At 42.8% G+C, this 21,786-nt stretch overlaps 3 protein-coding genes across 3 annotated transcripts in view; 1 reads left to right on the forward strand and 2 right to left on the reverse strand.

Moving 5' to 3' along the window:
* The window catches only part of hs2st1a (heparan sulfate 2-O-sulfotransferase 1a), a 109,517-nt gene extending 106,403 nt beyond the window's left edge, over positions 1 to 3,114 (reverse strand). The window contains exon 1 of the mRNA XM_061977715.2: positions 2,640 to 3,114. Within this exon, the coding sequence (XP_061833699.1) occupies positions 2,640 to 2,763 (124 nt within the window). The 5' untranslated portion in view covers positions 2,764 to 3,114. The remainder of the gene's footprint in view (positions 1 to 2,639) is intronic.
* A 303-nt stretch (positions 3,115 to 3,417) lies between these two features.
* On the forward strand, positions 3,418 to 15,920 carry selenof (selenoprotein F). The gene is made up of 5 exons (XM_061977695.2): positions 3,418 to 3,583; positions 7,442 to 7,609; positions 11,229 to 11,292; positions 15,126 to 15,175; positions 15,273 to 15,920. The coding sequence occupies exons 1-5, from the start codon at positions 3,536 to 3,538 to the stop codon at positions 15,402 to 15,404; spliced, it is 462 nt and encodes a 153-aa protein (XP_061833679.1). The 5' UTR covers positions 3,418 to 3,535; the 3' UTR covers positions 15,405 to 15,920.
* Positions 15,921 to 19,528: 3,608 nt separating this feature from the next.
* On the reverse strand, positions 19,529 to 20,360 carry LOC133617616 (transcription factor Sox-14). Its single transcript, XM_061977696.2, has one exon. The coding sequence runs from the start codon at positions 20,358 to 20,360 to the stop codon at positions 19,692 to 19,694; it is 669 nt and encodes a 222-aa protein (XP_061833680.1). The 3' UTR covers positions 19,529 to 19,691.
* Between the last annotated feature and the right edge of the window lie 1,426 nt (positions 20,361 to 21,786).

A 21,786-nucleotide genomic window follows, 5' to 3' on the forward strand; every position in this document is an offset into this window, starting at 1 on the left:
TTGCATCCAATTGTTGTATTTGATTTTTTTACACTTCTGAGTCTCATTTGCGAGTATTATATATTAGACTTGGCATGTACTGTAGTTGCAATTCCAAGACGCTAGATGGGAGATAGGCTACGATGTGCTGCCGTGTCAGGAAGTAGTCTTTGCCATTAAACTGAATCTAAAAATGGTTTAGACTGGAAATATTGTACTTACTACACACCAGTTGTTTGACTGTAACATCCAACTCTAATTGTACCTGGAGGTAAAATATATGGAAAATAAATTTTGTAAATTAGCATCGAGCTAGCTCATTTTGGACAATGGAATCTTACTGTATGTTTGAGCGTTTTTCTATCAGGCATACTTGCTTCGTTGACATTGAATATTCCAACATTACCAAAAGGCAGTCCGACTGGGTCCACTCTGAGTGCTGCTTGAGTGCATATTTCCTCACCAAGTATTTAGACTGTAACCGGAAGTGATGTCATGTGCAACAAAGGTATCGGAATATGGCATCGTTTGGTTGTACGTGAATCGATACCGGGTAGATCCAATGGAATTGGGTCGATATCTGAATTCAGTACCCATTCCTAGTTCCTGCTATGTTCAACAGTGCACACGTTAATCCCATTTTTAATTTCTAATTACATTTGTAAATATAGGAATGATCTGGAGGGATTAGTCTGGTTAGATTAAAAAGCTATTTTTCAGCAAAACATGAGATAATTTTGAATGGATGCAAACAGTGTCATGAGTGAGAGTGCTAGTATAAATAAAAACTTGACTTCAGGCATCAACAGCAATATGTACCCGCTTGACTGCAGTGAAAATATAGAGTAAACAGCTAAGACAATGAATAAATATCCTACATTAAAGGCCTACTGAAACCCACTACTACCGACCACGCAGTCTGATAGTTTATACTGTATATCAATGATGAAATCTTAACATTGCAACACATGCCAATACGACCGGGTTAGCTTACTAAAGTGCAATTTTAAATTTTGTGCGAAATATCCTGCTGAAAATGTCTCGGTATGATGACGCCTGCGCGTGACGTCACGGATTGTAGAGGACATTTTGGGACGGCATGGTGGCCAGCTTTTAAGTCGTCTGTTTTCATCGCAAAATTCCACAGTATTCTGGACATCTGTGTTGGTGAATATTTTGCAATTTGTTCAATGAACAATGGAGACAGCAAAGAAGAAAGCTGTAGGTTGGAAGCGGTGTATTGCGGCAGGTGTTGTGCCGGATAACGCACCCCCGCCGTAGAATGCACCCCCTGACTGTTGTGCCGGATAACACAGCCGGTGTTTCATTGTTTACATTCCCGAAAGATGACAGTCAAGCTTTACCATTGGCCTGTGGAGAACTGGGACAACAGAGACTCTTACCAGGAGGACTTTGAGTTGGATACGCAGACGCGGTACCGTGAGTACGCAGCTTCCAAACATTTGATCGCTTGCCCGTACGTGCGTGCCGCTATGTGCATGTCACGTACGTAACTTTGGGGACTTTGGGGAAATATATGTGCTGTATGAACTTTGGGGAGGTGAACGGTACTTTGGGCTGTGGGATTGAGTGTGTTGTGCAGGTGTTTGAATTGTATTGGCGGGTTATATGGACGGGAGGGGAGAGGTGTTTGTTATGCGGGATTAATTTGTGGCATATTAAATATAAGCCTGGTTGTGTTGTGGCTAATAGAGTATATATATGTCTTGTGTTTATTTACTGTTTTCGCCATTCTCAGATGAATATCAGGTCCCACCCGCCTCTCACAGCATCTTCCCTATCTGAATCGCTCCCACTGCCCTCTAGTCCTTCACTCTCACTTTCCTCATCCACGAATCTTTCATCCTCGCTCAAATGAATGGGGAAATCGTCGCTTTCTCGGTCCGAATCGCTCTCGCTGCTGGTGGCCATGATTGTAAACAATGTGCAGATGTGAGGAGCTCCACAACCTGTGACGTCTCGCGCATATCGTCTGCTACTTCCGGCACAGGCAAGGCTTTTTTATCAGCGACCAAAAGTTGCAAACTTTATCGTCGATGTTCTCTACTAAATCCTTTCAGCAAAAATATGGCAATATCGCGAAATGACACATAGAATGGACCTGCTATCCCCGTTTAAATAAGAAAATCACATTTCAGTAGGCCTTTAAACGCATGTACGCATCTGGAAATCTAAAAGGACGATTCATCCTGGCCAATTTGATTAGCTGCCAAATGCACAATCTGGATCAGATCCAAATGCAACTTGGTTTTGACAGCAGCTGCGATAATCAATCACCTTATGTGGATTGCCCCCAAAATTGAGTGGGGTACATGAACACTGGGATCTGCACAGCAACAGAAACATGAATTAAAAACACTTTCACTTAGATTTCAGTACTAGGTACACCTGCACAATCTAATGCGCTCCAATACAAGAGTCATTATCAGGAAAGCCATGCTCAGTTTTGATTGACACTGAGATATGATTTGAACATGTTTATGAAGGCGCACTAGAGAAGCTCATAATGTTGTCTTCTTATCCGTGTGGTGCATTATTGTGCACACACCATGCCTTGTGCAAAAGCACAAGGAGGGGGACACACAACCGGGTGTTTCGAAGGATGCTGCGGCATCCTCCGGGGCTCATTTTCGACTTACCGAGTTTTCCCCGGGACTCCTCCAGCTTTTGGATCTGGTTCTCCAAGAAGAACATGGCCACGGCGAACGCCAGCAGTGCCAGCAGCTGCAACTTCGGCGGCATCATGACTCTGAGCAGCCCCATCAAATCATCCACAAAAAAAGAGGTTGGAGAGTCGGTCAGTCCATGCCCGCAGGAGGGCGAAGACACCGAAAACAGCCGACGACCGGTGATCACAAAGCGGCTGCGTGTGTGCGCATGGCGTCCCCCTCTCTCTCTCTCGTATCTCTCTCTCTCTCTCTCTGTGTCAGTGTGTGAATAATTCCTACTGTCCAAATCCACCGGCTACCTCCGATGCAAATTGTCCATTTTTAATTGCGATTCCATCAAGCAGTTCCCGTGTCGATTTTGTCCAGAATGTCCCAGTCAGTGTCGTCGGGCGCTAACCCCCCGCGCAGTGTCCCGTCCAGTCTTCTCCGGCGGCGTTGCGCGGACGCTTCTGTCACGAGCTGGGGTCAGGCCATTGGATGTAAGAAGAGTCCAACACATAACAGTCTCTCTCCATTCGTCAGCCATTGCTGTCTGTTCACACCGGATTGGACGAATGGAACGACATGGCGCCAATTTTGACGCGTGGAGGCGCTGTTTTTTTGTTTGTTTTTTGTCAAAGGCGAAGAAGAAGTCAAAAGCTCCCCCTTCCAATGCCAGAGTAACGAAATATTTTCATAAACAAAAATAATAAAATACCAAAAATATTTTTTTGATTGTTGTAGGCATACTTCTATCGTTTTGTCTATAGTTTAGTAATCCCACTTTTCACTGTAACTAATTTATTCAGCGAAAGTGTCTTTCAATCAGGCACTGATAAATTTAGCCCAGAGGTCCTTCACGGTAGTTTTTGCAAGCAAGCTCCAAAATGTCGGGAGAATTGTATCTCCTGTGGCTGCTATCCTTTATAAAAACGGTAAGTTGAATGCTATAACATTCAAGATTAATACTTGTCGTTGCTTTAAGATTGTTATTATCACTAGTAAGGGTGGGTGGTGTGTTTAAGATTTATGAAAATCCCGTTTTTCCCGGAGCTCTAATGTGACGTGGCTGCTTAGCATAAAATCTGTGAGCTCCTCTCGGTAATAAAGCATTTTCCGGTAGGGTAAGAACTTGCTGTGTTTAAATTATATCAAGATAGCATAAATGTGACTGAATTCAGAAGCAAATACATACAACGTTGACTTGTGCAAATGTATTTACGGGTGCTCATCATGGCGACAACATAACTTTTTAGTTTACTGTAACAAACTACAAACCCCGTTTCCATATGAGTTGGGAAATTGTGTTAGATGTAAATATAAACGGAATACAATGATTTGCAAATCATTTTCAACCCATATTCTGTTGAATATGCTACAAAGACAATGTATTTGATGTTCAAACTGATAAACTTCTTTTTTTTTTGGCAAATAATCATTAACTTTAGAATTTGATGCCAGCAACACGTGACAAAGAAGTTGGGCAAGGTGGCAATAAATACTGATAAAGTTGAGGAATGCTCATCAAACACTTATTTGGAACATCCCACAGGTGAACAGGCAAATTGGGAACAGGTGGGTGCCATGATTGGGTATAAAAACAGCTTCCCAAAAAATGCTCAGTCATTCACAAACAAGGATGGGGCGAGGGTCACCACTTCGTCAACAAATGCGTGAGTAAATTGTTGAACAGTTTAAGGAAAACCTTTCTCAACCAGCTATTGCAAGGAATTTAGGGATTTCACCATGTACAGTCCGTAATATCATCAAATGGTTCAGAGAATCTGGAGAAATCACTTCATGTAAGCAGCTAAGCCCGTGACCTTCGATCCCTCAGGCTGTACTGCATCAACAAGCGACATCAGTGTGTAAAGGATATCACCACATGGGCTCAGGAACACTTCAGAAACCCACTGTCAGTAACTACAGTTGGTCGCTACATCTGTAAGTGCAAGTTAAAACTCTCCTATGCAAGGCGAAAACCGTTTATCAACAACACCCAGAAACGCCGCCGGCTTTGCTGGGCCTGAGCTCATCTAAGATGGACTGATACAAAGTGGAAAAGTGTTCTGTGGTCTGACGAGTCCACATTTTAAATTGTTTTTGGAAACTGTGGACGTTGTGTCCTCCGGACCAAAGAGGAAAAGAACCATCCGGATTGTTATAGGCGCAAAGTTGAAAAGCCAGCATCTGTGGTGGTATGGGGGTGTATTAGTGCCCAAGACATGGGTAACTTACACATCTGTGAAGGCGCCATTAATGCTGAAAGGTACATACAGGTTTTGGAGCAACATATGTTGCCATCCAAGCAACGTTACCATGGACGCCCCTGCTTATTTCAGCAAGACAATGCCAAGCCACGTGTTACATCAACGTGGCTTCATAGTAAAAGAGTGCAGGTACTAGACTGGCCTGCCTGTAGTCCAGACCTGTCTCCCGTTGAAAATGTGTGGCGCATTATGAAGCCTAAAATACCACAACGGAGACCCCCGGACTGTTGAACAACTTAAGCTGTACATCAAGCAAGAATGGGAAAGAATTCCACCTGAGAAGCTTAAAAAATGTGTCTCCTCAGTTCCCAAACGTTTACTGAGTGTTGTTAAAAGGAAAGACCATGTAACACAGTGGTGAACATGCCTTTTCCCAACTACTTTGGCACGTGTTGCAGCCATGGAATTCTAAGTTAATTATTATTTGCAAAAAAAAATAAAGTTTATTAGTTTGAACATCAAATGTCTTGTCTTTGTAGTGCATTCAATTGAATATGGGTTGAAAAGGATTGGCAAATCATTATATTCCATTTATATTTACATCTAACACAATTTCCCAACTCATATGGAAACGGGGTTTGTATATCAGAAAACTATACATTTAATTGTATACACTTTCTGCACTAATTCGCTGCACTAATTCGTACGTTGTTTGCCAAAACACTGGTGAGAAGCACTGATGTATAGAAGTCATTAAATAATATAAATAATAATAAATAAACACTGGTGAGAAGTACTGATGTATACAAGTCATTAAAGAATACAAATAATAAATAAAACACTGGTGAGACGCACTGATGTATAGAAGTCGTTATAGAATATAAAAAATATATAGTAAAACACTGGTGAGAAGCACTGATGGATACACATCATTAAAGAAAATTAATAGTAATAAATAAAACACTGCTGAGAAGCACTGATGTATACACGTCATTAAAGAATACAAATAATAAATAAAACTCATGAGAAGTACTGATGTATACAAATCATTAAAGAATATAAATAATAATAAATAAAACACTGGTGAGAAGTACTGATGTATACAAGTCATTAAAGAATACAAATAATTATTTACCATTTGAAAGTGTTGTTTAGTAAATGTTAACTTGAAATAAAAGTATTGTAGTATTCACTACACCAATGATACTTTGTTTACTGCAGAATGTTGATGACAAGCAAAAAAACAAAATAACTTTGAGAGGCAAAAAAGTTGTTCTCTTTATCCCCACAAAATGTACCAAAAAAGCAGCAAAATCGTGGCCCTAAAATTTGGTTTGGACCGTGGCATGGGTTATCTTTACGGTTACACCTCTACTAAACACAATTATATATATGAACACAATGTTAGCATATATGACCTCCATCAAACCTGGTGGAAATGTTGTTACAAGATACTGCAGTAGTAAACAGTAGGGATGCGATACTCGCTATAATCCTGCACGGGACAATCAGTTTTAATTAAAAAACTATTTGGGATCTTATTCGGGATCGGAAGATATGAAAAGATTAATCGTGATACATTTTTCTGCCATATCGCCCAGCCCTAGACTGAAGTCACATTTGAAAAGATCAGATTCCAATCTAATTTGGACTACCTCCTGATGTGGCCTGGATGTGATGCGAAAAGATCAGATTTGAGGCACTTTGGAGTGTTTAGATTGGCAAAAAAATTCTAATCTGTGTCACTTGAGTGCAAAAAAATCAGATCTGGTGTGCAGTGTTAACAGGGCCCACCTTTGTCTGGGCGGAGACGAAAGCGGGGCGCCACAAATGAGGAGGAAAAAAATACGGCGACAAACCTAAATGTCCCATTGTGGGAATATTTCCGAAACTTACAGAACTACTTCCATTTGGAGCCTTCCGTTCTGTCCTGAGGGACAGACAGCGAGAGACGTTTGCACAGTGCCTGTGTTTTTAAAAGGTGTAAATCTTTTTTTGTTTTACAGTTCTCTTATGTATTTTAAAATGTATGTCTTAACGTATTATTTTTTTGAAACTGCTCTGTGACATGTGCTGTTGACCTCTTGGCCAGGTCACCCTTGTGAAAGAGATCTTGATCTCAATGGGTTTCTCATCTGGTTAAATAAAGGTTCTAAAAACATACTTTATTCCATGGCTTTTAACACTGAGTGATCTCCATCTTACTATGGCGTCCCACAATGCACCTGCTGTGAACCTGTTTTTTGTTGTATTTATTTATTTATTTTTTATCGTGCTCTGTTTGTGTTGTGTTGTGCCTGCTCGTTTCTCTTGTGTTATCTTTTAACCTGCCCATTGTACAGCACTTTGGCTACCCCTGTGGTAAATTTTTAAATGTGCTTTATAAATAAAGTTGATTTGATTTGATTTGATGATGGATGAACGCGACCCGATCGTTCAGACTGCAGTTGCATCGGACACATATCTTATTTATATCCACATAAGAAGGAGGCCCGGGTCTGGTTTGAAAAAATGTACATGAAAAAATGGGAATTGACCTGCAGTGTGAACAAGGCCTAAATATTCTGTTTTATCTCCTTTCAGCTGTCGGCGTATGGCTCCGAGCTGTCGTCGGAGGCATGCAGAGACCTTGGCTTTTCCAGCAACCTGCTGTGCAGTTCCTGCGACCTGCTCGGGGAGTTCAACCTCACTAAGCTCCAGCCTGACTGCAGGCACTGCTGCCAGCAGGAAGCCCAGTTAGGCGCGCGCAAGGTAAAAAAAAAACCAAAATACTGTAGCTGCCTGAACAAACAGGAAGTAAATGTCAATGCACTGAGCTGTAAAACCGAGCTGACCTCCATGTTGTTTGAAGTTTTTATCTGTGGCTGGGCTTTGGAGGGATACACTTGACCTGCTGTTAAAACGTCCGAGTGTTGGCCTTCCGACCGGAAACACACTCCTCGTCAGTCGTGGCACAGTTAGCGTTTTAGCAATGTTTTTGGCACACATCGCCAGAGTGCATGAAGAAACCTCTTGCGTTTAGTGAAGTTGTCACCGAGGCACCCACATGCTCCCTACTTGTAGAGACAGTGTCACCCATCACTTCTCCCCCCCCCCTCCCTGACAGCAGCAATTATCCTGCTGTAACAATTCTAGCAGGGCCATCAATGCTGTGCCATTAAAGCCTCTAGCAAATGACTCTCCTCACAATCCGGTCGATCGGCGAGATTCATCAAGCAGCACCTCAGCTCCCTAGGGTGCAACAATATGCACTTTTCATCAAAGCTTTGTTATGTCCTTATTGCGTGCATGTGTGTGGTGATGGTCAATGAATTAAAAACAGACACAAGTGGTTTCTGTGATTCCTGTTGGACGGCAATGTATTTAATTCTATTAAGATACAGTGTTATGTTTATTTACATACCATAAATGTCCCCAAACGGTGTCTGTAACACGGCAGTAAATGGCTGGTCAAATAAAACAGAAGTCATGGTCATGGACCCACTAGCAGCGCAAGATAGCTCTCCAATCAGCTAAAAAGACTCAATAACTCCACGGTGACGTTTTGGCGAATTTACTGAGGATTATGTAAAACCTAGGGCAGCACGGTGGAAGAGGGGTTAGTGCGTCTGCCTCACAATACGAAGGTCCTGAGTAGTCCTGAGTTCAATCCCGGACTCGGGATCTTTCTGTGTGGAGTTTGCATGTTCTCACCGTGACTGCGTGGGTTCCCTCCGGGTACTCCGGCTTCCTCCCACCTCCAAAGACATGCACCTAGGGCAGGAGTCGGCAACCCGCGCCTCCGGAGCCGCATGCGGCTCTTTGATCACTCTGATGCGGCTCAGCAGCTTACTTGCTGAACCCCCCAATTTTACCGTGAGACTTCCGGATTTCAGTGCCTCTCGCAGAAAACTCCCGGGATTAATATTCACCGATTTTCACCCATACGGCTATATTAAGGGCGTTCCATGAAGGTACAACATTTGGCGCCCTCTACAATCTGTATTAACAGCATGCCAGCCCAACACTTGTTATACAATATACATCTTCTGCTTGCACACGTACGCGACAGCAATGCATACTTGGTCAACAGCCACACAGGTTACACTGACGGTGGTCATATAAAACAACTTTAACACTCTTACTAATAATGCGCCACACTTTGAACCAAAACCAAACAAGAATGACAAACACATTTCGGGAGAACATCTGCACCTTAACACAATATAAACACAACAGAACAAACACCCAGAATCTCATGCAGCCCTGACTCTTCCGGGCTACATTATACACCCCTGCTACCACCAAACCCCGCCCCCACCCCAACCCTGCTCCCTCACACATCAACCCCCCCCCCCCCCCCTCTCTGTGCGTCGGTTGAGGTGGGCGGGGTTTGGTAGCGGGGGGGGGGGGGGGGTGTATAATGTATCCCGGAAGAGTTAGGGCTGCATGGAATTCTGGGTATTTGTCCTGTTGTGTTACGGTGCAGATGTTCTGCCGAAATTTGTTTGTCATTCTTGTTTGGTGTGGGTTCACAGTGTGGCGCATTATTAGTAAGAGTGTTAAAGGTTTTTTTTTATACCGCCACCGTCAGTGTGACCTGTGTGGTTGTTGACCAAGTATGCCTTGCTGTCACCTACGTGAGCAAGCGGAAGCCCCGTACAACGTGTGTCTGATCAGGCACGCTGGCTGTAGTTGGTGCTATATGCTGTACCATCACAGAACGCATGACGCTGAGCCAGTCATTTAAAACCTGCGTGCCGCACCAGCTTTCAAATTCCACATAAAGGTGTGGGCAGCGTGTCTGAGACCCCTGGTTTATACATAGCACAAAGCAAAAAAAAAAACTTTGGATGCAGTGTTATTTCATTTAAAATTTCAAAAAAAATTTGCGGCTGCCATTGTTTTCTATAATTTGTGAAACTGGTCAAAATGGCTCTTTGACTGGTAAAGGTTGCCGACCCCTGACCTAGGGATAGGTTGATTGGCAACACTATATTGGCCTTAGTGTGTGAATGTGAGTGTGAATGTTGTCTGTCTATCTGTGTTGGCCCTGCAATGAGGTGGCGACTTGTCCAGGGTGTACCCCGCCATCCGCCCGATTGTAGCTGAGATAGGCTCCAGCGACCCCGAAGGGAATAAGCGGTAGAAAATGGATGGATGGATGGATGTAAAACCTAAACAATACAAAAATAATGCCATTGTAAGGTACTAACACAGACACTCCTAAACGTGTTAGCATATTAGCTAATGCTAACAATGCAAGCTTCATTACATTCTGATAGCACGTACAAGTATGCATGATAAACACTCCTACAGACATCACACATGGGACGCTTTAGTAAGTAAGAATTGTTTTGGTTATATTGTAAAACTTACAAACGTTGCTTGGCATGATAAATGAAGAATCCTTTCAAGTAGAAACTATATGGACGATTATAAAACACAACAGCACGTCTACTACTGGTTTAAAGCTTCAAATAGCAGGAAACACTTGTAGGCATGCCACTTGTCCAGTGTGTACTCTGCCTTCTGCCCGAATGCAGCTGGGATAGGCTCCAGCCACCCCCGCGACCCGAGAACAACAAGCGGTACAAAATGGCACTTGTAGGTTTTGTACCGGACTCGTCCAAAAGATGGCGCCATAGTACAAACAAGGATACACCATTTAAGTGTCTTTGCATGTTCTCAATGAAAACTATTTGCTTTATGGCTGTCAGGGAAGAAAAATCCATAAATTAGCCGTACCAGTTTATAAGCCGCAGGGTACAAAGCGTGGGGAAAAACTAGCGGCTTATAGTCCCAAATTTTCGGTAATTAGTGTTTTCAGTGCAGGAGTGGCTGTGATTTAACATCACCAGGCTGACGTGTTTTTGTCTCTGCTTGTAGCTGGAAGGAAACCTTTTTTATAGCTGCATGAAGGCAATACTTGGCTGGTTTTAATTAGAAAGTTAATATACTCTTAATGCGTTTGACTGTTAAAACCACAGAGGCACCGGGTGTGTAATGAGTCGTCTTTGGATATGTGGATGTTCTTAAAATACCTGAATGATTTGTGGTGGATAACATTTGTCTCTTTTTGAAATCCCCGGGAGCACAAGAAAACATCTTGAGCTCTGTTCTATACGTCACAACTGTTGTGCGAAACACATTAGCACTCCCCTTTTCAAAAGAGCAACTGGAGTCTCCAGTTTCTTCAAACTTACTTAACATTGACTCTGGAGGTTTGATTCCAACACTACCATCTGTTGACCCTGATACATGTTCTCCTAATGACTCCAGGGCTACCTTCATGCCCCCAGCAGGACCAGCGCTTATCTCCATGTGTGGGTGTTTGTGCACTTGGTTATCTCCTGCTTTAACAACCATGTCTTGTTGTTCTTCCACACAGCTCTACGCCGGAGCCATCCTTGAGGTGTGTGGATGAAAATTGGGGAGGTTCCCTCAAGTCCAAGGTAAGTTGTCTTGACGAACCATACAAACGTTATTGCCTTACTCACTATTATGGCTGGGCGATATGGCGGAAAAATGTATTACAATATAAGCAATTTTTATCGGTCAATATTAGGGGTGTAACGGTACACAAAAATTTCGGTTCGGTTCGGTACGTACCTCGGTTTAGAGGTCACGGTTCGGTTCATTTTTGGTACAGTAAGAAAACAACAAAATATAAATTTTTTAGTTATTTATTTACCAAATTTGTAAACAATGGCTTTATCCTTTTAACATTGGGAACATTATAATAATTCTGCCCACGTTAATCAACATTAAACTGCCTCAAGTTGCTCAGATTAAATAAAATGACAAAACTTTTCTTCTACATATAAAAAGTGCAACATTAAACAGTTTCAAGTCAACTCATCATGCTTAATTTATTACAGCATTTGGGAAGCCTGTAGTTGATTTTTATTATGTAAATGTTATATTTGTATCAACATGTGATAGCAGGGACCCTGCCCCTGCCATTCAAAACTAGGCTGCTCCATTACTAATGATTAATGTAACTATAGCTGAAAAAATAGTACAATAGCAATAGGAGAGACTATTCATCCCTGAAGACCATGGAGTTCATGTAGGCTTAATGATGCACTTACATTATTATATTAACTATCAGAGACAGAAACTCTTCATTTAACATAATGTCCTTTTTTGCTGCTTCAACACAGCTCAATCAACACAGAAAAAGGTAAAGTGAAATAACAGACAGACAGGGCTTTGCTGTCTGTAACACACACACACACACCGCAAAATGAGCTAACGTTACGCTAAAGGCTAATTATCCTTCACCTCAAGCCAGGATTGCGAGCGAGCTGAGCTGCCGTTTGTTTCTAGAACGTCAACGGGCTCATAGTGATGTTACTAGTAGTTGACTATTATAATTTGGGGCGAGTCCTCTGCCTGATGCTTACCTATCTGCTAACCCCACCGCAGAAGCACTGACGACATGCGCTCTGAATACGCACTGCTGATTGGCTGTTACCGCTCTGTGTGTAACCAATCATATGGTTGTGTGGGTGGGACAATGCTGGGTGCTGTGTAGGAGTACTGACAGAGACAGAGGCAGAAGAAGCGGAGCAGTTTGTTAAGACTGTAGCTTAGGCGGCTACTTAATATGTTCGTGTGGAAACTCGTTCGGTACACCTCCGAACTGAACCAAAACCCCCGTACCGAAACGGTTCAATACAAATACACGTACCGTTACACCCCTAGTCAATATCAAAAATTATTGATGTTATTTATGACCTTTCAAAAATAAGGACCCGCATAGAAATATATTAATTGTGAAAAATTGTTTTCAAAATGTAATCTTCCTCTGATTATAAACCAATCAGCTATCAAGGCAGAAAGGAAACGTCAACACAACCATGGAAAACGCTCAAAACAATGTCTACAAAATTGGAACATCACATTGAACACTTTACATTAAAGTTAAAGTTAAAGTACCAATGATTGTCACGCACACACTAGGTGTGGTGAAATTATTAGCCTCTTAAAGGTGCAAAAATAAGGAATACGTAAGAAATGCTTAATAAGGTGTAACAAAATACAGTGGAAGTTCAATTTAAGAATTTAATCGGTTCTTTAACATGGTTCATAAACAGAAAAGTTTGTGTAGTGAAGCAGAGTTTCCCATAAGATGCAATGTAAACATGAATAATTGGTTCTAGCTCAGTGGTTCTTAACCTGGGTTCAATCGAACCCTAGGGGTTCGGTGAGTCGTCCTCAGGGGTTCGGCGAGTCGGCCTCGGGTTCGGCGCAGCCTTCGCCACGGAGGTAAAGACACATCCGACTTATCGTGTAAATAAAAACTTCTCCCTATCAGCGTATTATGGATACCCCCAAACAATGTTCCCTCTAATTTTCCATTTGATTTGCAGGTTGTTTGATTGATCGATTGAAACTTTTACTAGCGGATTGCAAAGGAAGAGAATACATTATATGAAACAGTACTTTTTACACAGTACAGTACATATTCCGTACAATTGACCACTAAATGGTAACACCCGAATAAGTTTTTCAACTTGTTTAAGTCCACGTTAATCAATTCATGGTAATGTGTGTAATTTGTTGTGAGTTCATGCACTGTGTTGGTTTTGTTCTTTGAACAAGGTGATGTTCATGCACGGTTCATTTTGTGCACCAGTAAAAAAAACATGACTTTTTCTTGAATTTGAAGAAAAAAAAACATTTTATTTTTCACTAAAGAAGTGTTCGGTGAATGCGCATATGAAACTGGTGGGGTTTGGTACTTCCAACAAGGTTAAGAACCACTGTTCTAGCTTCAACAAAGTGACTATTTTAGTTAAAAAAAAAACTGCACATTTTGAAAACACTTTAATGTACACACATATATATACACACGCGTTTATATATATATATATATATATATATATATATATTATTTTACTTTGTGTTTGCAAATATTTTTGGCATTGTTGAACACTCTTGGAGTTTCAGAGTGATAAAAGAGCAGTGGCTTCACGTAGTTACTCACTGCTAGCGTTAGCACAAACTAGCAGTGTGAGGCGATCCTTCATCGGCTTGTGTCCCGGTAGTGCCTTCTCCTTTGCTCTAATTAAGGTCCGCTTTGGCATATTTTCCGGTCTCATCACAATCAAAAACCTGCTGCGGAACAAAGCCCCCTTTGCTGGTAAAGTCCTCTAACTGAAGGTGCTGCAAGGCGAAGGCTAACTTGGTAAAATCGCTCTCGCTGCTGGTGGCCATGATTGTAAACAATGTACAGATGTGAGGAGCTCCACAACCTGTGACGTCACGCTACTTGTCTGCTACTTCCGGTACAGGCAAGGCTTTTTTATCAGCGACCAAAAGTTGCGAACTTTATCGTCGATGTTCTCTACTAAAACCTTTCAGCAAAAATATGGCAATATTGCGAAATGATCAAGTATGACACATAGAATGGACCTGCTATCCCCGTTTTAAATAAGAAAATCGCATTTCAGTAGGCCTTTAATCCTAGTTTACTCCTTCTCCTTTTCTAATTACTTAATGTCTGTTCACTTCCTGGGTTTGACTTGTTCTTGTGTTATCATTTCTTAACAGGGACTAAATGTGTGATAAGCCATATCTTATTCAGGTAATCAAGAACATAAACTCATGAGTTATGTCTGACAAACATTGTCTAAGGAGCAAAATAAATACAGATTATAGAAGTCATGACGAGTTACATAAACAAGGAATGATGGTTCTATGACCACATGCTTGTGCTCTTTCTTAAACTGACTCATTAGTACATTGCTTAATTAAGTTATTTAATCAGTTCAGTAGTTTGACTCCACATAGTAATTTGCCAAAGGTGTGTTAGTTTGGGCATACGCACATAAATGTAGTCGCGGGTCAGCAAGTGAAATGTGGGTTTGACTATTGGATTTGTTTTGAGTCTTTATATTTCATTTGTATTACAAATTAAATGGGTCTAGTCCAGGACCTGTAGATTGTCCAGAATCCCTTTCTGCACGGGTGGTCTTCTGGAAGGTTAGTTTTAAGAGAGGACCACCACAGCGCAGCTTTTATTCAGTGTCGCGTTACGTTGGTCATTAACTGCAGCTCTTCTGTTCCGTTAAAGACGCTTCGGTGGCCGTCTGTGCCATATGTCCGCCATTTGTTTACTACAGCTGTAGCTGTCCTGCATGTGTCTCCTCAAGATGCAGCGTCCTCTGGAGGGTTTGCAGCTGTCACTAATTACACTACCAAGATAGAACTAATGGACCCGCGCCTGACCTAAACATGCCTCACTGCTCTTCTGTTGTCCTTCTTTCAATTACTGCAGCTTTTGTCAGGAGCGACAAGCCGAAGATGTTCAAGGGTCTTCAGGTCAAGGTGTGTGTTTTGTGGCATCCTGAGATCCTTCCTGTTTTTCTTGAGGGCAAGGCTGTATTGCTAACGCCCCTGTCCTCTTCTTCCCGCTCCCTCTCAGTATGTGCGCGGCTCCGACCCTGTACTCAAGCTTATGGACGACAACGGGAACATCGCCGAGGAACTCAGCATCCTCAAGTGGAACACAGACAGTGTGGAGGAGTTCTTGAGTGAGAAGTTAGACCGGATATAAACCTTTATTTTCTATAGTTAAAGAGACCGTTTGACATAATTAGTTTTCTCCACATCATCTACATTTTAAACATTGATTATAGACGGGGTCGAGAAAAAAACAGTTGTGGTGAAATGTGCCTTGTCGGTATTTTGCCATTGGTACTCCTCTTAGCATCGTTAGATAGCTGCTGAAGTCTCAGATTTTATACCTGGAAAAATCACTTACATCTTCAAGGAATACAGCAAATAACAGCCGGATTTTCTTTCCTTTTGGATTTCTTGTCAACTTTTTTTTCTAATAGTGCTTGCAATAGAATATGAATGACAAAAGAGGGAATGGTTCCAAGTTGCTGTCCTAAAGCAGAAGTATTGGCCGTGGAACACTTGAGTGAAGACCTCACCTTAAACCAATTGTTGGGAAGTGAGCTCTGATGTGTGTGTGTTCCTCTGCTTCGTTTGCTTTGGACAGAAACTGGACTTGTTGTCTACAAGATTTCAATATGCAACAGTAAACAAAATGATTTTCTTTCAACAACGTCTCTGTTATTCAAGTGGAATGGTCACAGCTTAGCACAGGGGTGCTCATTACGTCGATCGCGATCTACCGGTCGATCTCGGAGGGTGTGTCAGTCGATCACCAGCCAGGCATTAAAAACATAGTCCTAAAAATGAGCGATCATAAATCTTCACTATGACGTCACTTTCGTCACTTGATTGACATTCACGGCACCCGAGGGTCTTCTGAGATGACGCTGGCTGCTGCCAGCTCATTAAAATTACCGACTGGAAGGCGAGAAACACTTTATTTCAACAGACTCTGGCGCTGTACCTGTCGTCAAAACTCCAAAGACCGACTGCACAGTTGCACAATAAAAGGTCTGCTTCATCCTGCCTGCGCTACCAAAATAAGAGTCTCAGAAAGCTGGCGTGCACAAGCTAGCAAGCTACGGAGTTTGCCGACAATGTATTTCTTGTAAAGTGTATACAAAGGAGTACGGAAGCTGGACAAATAAGATGCCAAAAACCAACCACTTTCATGTGGTATTGGACAGAAAGGAGGACTTTTTTTCTCCTCCATTCGAAAATGCGGACGTTATCATCACCACTGTCTGATTCCAATCAATGCAAGTCATCACAATCAGGTAATACACCAACTTATATTCTTGTCTTCATGAAAGAAAGGAATCTATATGTGTTAAACATGCATGTATTATCTTTAACCACCTTTAACTTGTTAACAATATTAACTATATGTGTTAAACATGCTTGTTTTATCTTTAACCACCTTTAACTTGTTAACAATATTAACTATTTGTGTTAAACATGCTTGTATTATTTTTAACCACCTTTAACTTGTTAACAATATTAACTATATGTGTTAAACATGCTTGCATTATCTTTAAACACCTTTAACTTGTTAACAATATTAACTATATGTATTAAACATACTTGTATTATCATTAAACACATTTAATGTATTAATAAAATTAACTATATGTGTTAAACATGCTTGCATTATCATTAAACACCTTTAACTTGTTAACAAAAACATATATTTCATAAATAAGTAAATATAAATTATATATATGAATGAGGTAGATCCCCACGACTTGATCAATTGAAAAGTAGCTCGCCTGCAGAAAAAGTGTGAGCACCTCTGGCTTAGCAACAAACCAGACTTGTCTGGTTTTATCAGTAAATAGTGACACCTCGTGGTGTAAAGATGCATCACCGGTTTATTCCATAAAATCTGATAATATGACTTTTGTATAGTTAGGCTTCTCACTTTGAAGCATTGCTGTTTTTGCTTGTGGATTCTACAAATCGAAATACAGTCATCCCTTGTTTAGTAGGAATCTTTCATTATAAATCAAACATTTTCACAGCTAGGACATTAAGTACCTGCTTATCTGAGCCGAGGATGTCGTTGTGGCTTGTGCAGCACTTTGAGACACTTGTGATTTAGGGCTATATAAATTAACTATGGTGGAAGAGAGGTTAGTGCGTCTGCCTCACAATACGAAGGTCCTGAGTAGTCTTGGGTTCAATCCCGGGCTCGGGATCTTTCTGTGTGGAGTTTGCATGTTCTCCCCGTGACTGCGTGGGTTCCCTCCGGGTACTCCGGCTTCCTCCCACCTCCAAAGACATGCACCTGGGGATAGGTTGATTGGCAACACTAAATTGGCCCTAGTGTGTGAATGTGAGTGTGAATGTTGTCTGTCTATCTGTGTTGCCATGCGATAGAGATGCGCGGTTTGCGGACACAACCGCGGAGTCCGCGGATTATCCGCGGGTCGCGCGGTTGAAATAAAAAAAAATTAGATTTTATCCGCGGGTCGGGATATATTAGATTTTAAATAGATTCAGGCGGGTGGCAGTTAAACCAATTCGGAAATATATATACATAGTTAAATGTTGTTACCCACATACGAAAAACGAGCAGGCACCTGCAGCATATGCCACAACAGAAGAAGAAGAAAAAAAGAGATGGACACTTTTACGGAGCGGAGAAGGGACGCCTCGCCGGGGTCCGGGACCGAGGCCCCTTCCCCCGAGAGGGCCCCACCGGGAGCCGTAGCTGAGGTGATCCGCGAGAAGGGCCCGACGCACGTCCAGGGTCACCATCGCGCCCACCGACACCCCGCCTCGTCCGCCTTCGCCGCGGCCGGCGTCACGCGCAGCAGGTAAGCAGTTTACCTGCCCGCCACCCCCGTGGCCGGGGGCTCGTAACAGGGGTCACTCCGCCCGCGCAGCTTACCTGCCCGCCACCCCCGTTGCCGAGGGCGCGTAACGGGTCACTCCGTGCGCAGTGCGCTCACGAAAGGGGTGCGGCTCACCCTGGTGAGCCGAGTGGGCCACTTTTGGTAAGCAGAACTGGCGCTGCGGGATGAACCGAACGCCGGGTTAAGGCGCCCGATGCCGACGCTCATCAGACCCCAGAAAAGGTGTTGGTTGATATAGACAGCAGGACGGTGGCCATGGAAGTCGGAACCCGCTAAGGAGTGTGTAACAACCCACCTGCCGAATCAACTAGCCCTGAAAATGGATGGCGCTGGAGCGTCGGGCCCATACCCGGCCGTCGCCGGCAGCGAGAGCCACGAGGGCTAGGCCGCGACGAGTAGGATGGCCGCCGCGGTGCGCGCTGAAGCCTTGGGCGCAAGCCCGGGTGGAGCCGCCGCGGGTGCGAGGGACATCGCACCTCCAGGCGCTTGGAGGTGCGCTCAGCGCGGCTCCCAGATGATTGCGCACTGGTGTGCGTCTGGGCCGTGACAGCGTGGCACGCATTGAATGTCTCTGCTTCATTGGATCAGTCTCCTTTCTTTAACAGGCAAAAGCTTTATAACCTCACTAATGCCTTGCATCGTCTATATTAGATATATAACACCGGGCGGGTGCGGGCGGGTGCGGTTTTGATTAAATGTTAGTTCGGGTGGTTGCGGATGGTTGACGACTTTTGTGATGCGGTTGCGGATGAAATAATTGCCTATCCGCGCATCTCTACCATGCGATGAGGTGGCGACTTGTCCAGGGTGTACCCCGCCTTCCGCCCGATTGTAGCTGAGATAGGCTTCAGCGACCCAAAGGGAATAAGCGGTAGAAAATGGATGGATGGATAAATTAACTTTGATTTATTGATACAACCTTCTTAATGGGATGTTCAACATTGACAGCCCTCTAGACGGGAAATAACAGCCTTAGTCACCTTGGCACACTTCATCCAATATAACAACTCTACCTGAAGTTGAGCCAATCAGTAGTCACGATACTCAACAGTGCACGCTGATTGGTCCGGACTAGTGGCTGATAATACTCTAATATTGATACTATTAGGTTATGTATCCGTTTTTTGCTTGAAATTGCTTAACGTACGACCAAAAAATTGTAGAATATGATTTAAAAACACATGGCCAGAGATGACGAGTAAGCTTTCAGTGTTCCAGAGAATCATTTAATTGTACAAATTGCACATTTTAAAGCCACATAAGGATTAAAAACATAAATATGTCTGATAGGATTTAAAAGAACACCTTTAAAGAACATCACCAAGTTGCTGCAATGTGATAAATGTTTGCATTAAACAGAGTTTAGAAATTACATCTCATTCAAAGTAAAGAGATCAAATCATTTTAGGGGAAAAAACAACTTGCTTCGTGTTATTTGTTGGCATTAAAGCACTTAGTTTTTTAACACTTTAATTCATTAATTGTGGATGTGTGTATAGTTTAAAACATGTTTATTTAAATCGCATTTCCACCTTAATTCGTGCGCGTCGTCACGGAGTCAGGTGACCCTCCGGTGCGTCCTTTTACGCACAGGACCCGGGTGATGAGTACCCGTCCATGGCGGCTTGGCTCATCCCTCCCGGGAGGAGTATATAAGCCACTTGGGTCGGCAGACCGGCGTGAGACCAGGCCGCACAGTTACACGGCACCACGCAGGGGCTGCCGGGTGACGCGTGGGTGAGCTGTCCGAGGCATCCCGCCACCCCTCCGGTGTGGTATCCGAAGGTGCGCCGAGGGTGCTGGAACTCCGCCATCCGCTGGACAGCCCCGGTGCTGATGTCCAGCAGCGCCGACGAAGACGCCTGCAGGAACGGCGCTGTTTTATCCCTGTGAAGGAGTAAGGAGTCCACGGAGAAACCCTTCAAGTGCTCCACGGGAGGCAGCGGGAATACGATGCGCTCCCTCTGGAAAAGAGTTTTAGGTTTGCGCCTGGGTCTGTACTTGTAGTCCGGGTGTTCCCTCATGTGCTGAGCACGCAGCCTCTTCGCCTCGTCGATGTAAGGACGCTTCTCGGCGTCCGTGAGCCTCTTCCACTCTGCGCCAAGCCTCTTGCTGATTTCAGAGTTGTGCATCTTCGGGTTGTCCTGTGCCATCTGGCGTCTTTGCCCCCTGGACCAAACCATGAAGGCGTTCATGGGTCTCTTGATGTGCTCTAAAGGTTTTGCCATTTGGAAATTCGATAAAGCATTCATTGCACTAAAATAACTGACGTCAGGAAAAAGTTCATGCGCTAATGACTTGCTGTTCAAAGAAAGAGCGCCTGGTTGCCTGAATGGGTCTGCTTGCAAGATGCCAAGCATGTCAAGTGTTCATCTCCACACCACTGTCACGCTGGGCCACGCCAAGGGAATAAGAGAGAGCACTGTAATCCCTTCAACTAGAAAATGACAACATTTCTCACACTCCGTCCTTTTCCCTCCCTTTAAGCCTCCCAAAATCTCTGATGAGACTTTAGTGAACCTTCAGGCACCATCTTCAGCCAAACTGCATTCATCAGGGGTGTCCAAACGTTTTGTACACACATTATATATATATATATATATATATATATATATATATATATATATATATATATATATATATATAGGTATGTGTATATATATATATAGGTATGTGTATATATACAGGTATGTGTATACTGTATATAGGTATAGATATATATGTATATTTATATTTATTATATATATATATGTTTATATGGCCAAGTTAACTGTGGTTTATTTGTTAAACAGTGCTCAATACCAGAGTAGAGCGGAATTTTCCTTAGGTCAGGGAAGAAAAACGTGGAGGCTATTTCATCCCTGCAGGCCTGTTTCGTAGGTTTCCCTGAAGAGCAGGTATGTGTATATGTATGTATGTATTTATTGTGTGTGTGTGTGTGTATATATATATATATATATATATATATATATATATATATACACACACAAACCCCTTTTCCATATGAGTTGGGAAATTGTGTTAGATGTAAATATAAACGGAAAACAATGATTTGCAAATCCTTTTCAACCCATATTCAATTGAATGCACTACAAAGACAAGATATTTGATGTTCAAACGCATAAACTTTATTATTTTTTTGCAAATAATAATTAACTTAGAATTTCATGGCTGCAACACGTGCCAAAGTAGTTGGGAAAGGGCATGTTCACCACTGTGTTACATGGCCTTTCCTTTTAACAACACTCAGTAAATGTTTGAGAACTGAGGAGACACATTTTTTAAGGTTCTCAGGTGGAATTCTTTCCCATTCTTGCTTGATGTACAGCTTTAGTTGTTCAACAGTCCGGGGGTCTCCGTTGTGCTATTTTAGGCTTCATAATGCGCCACATATTTTCAATGGGAGACAGGTCTGGACTACAGGCAGGCCAGTCTAGTACCCGCACTCTTTTACTATGAAGCCACGTTGATGTAACACGTGGCTTGGCATTGTCTTGCTGAAATAAGCAGGGGTGTGGTAACGTTGCTTGGATGGCAACATATGTTGCTCCAAAACCTGTATGTACCTTTCAACATTAATGGCGCCTTCACAGATGTGTAAGTTACCCATGTCTTGGGCACTAATACACCCCCATACCATCACAGATGCTGGCTTTACAACTTTGCGCCTATAACAAT

Source organism: Nerophis lumbriciformis, linkage group LG18, assembly GCF_033978685.3.
Source record: "Nerophis lumbriciformis linkage group LG18, RoL_Nlum_v2.1, whole genome shotgun sequence".
NCBI classification, from domain to species: domain Eukaryota; kingdom Metazoa; phylum Chordata; class Actinopteri; order Syngnathiformes; family Syngnathidae; genus Nerophis; species Nerophis lumbriciformis.

Coding starts and splice junctions, on each gene's coding strand:
- LOC133617616 (XM_061977696.2), bottom strand. CDS start 20,360: ATGAATGCTTTATCGAATTTCCAAATGGCAAAACCTTTAGAGCACATC.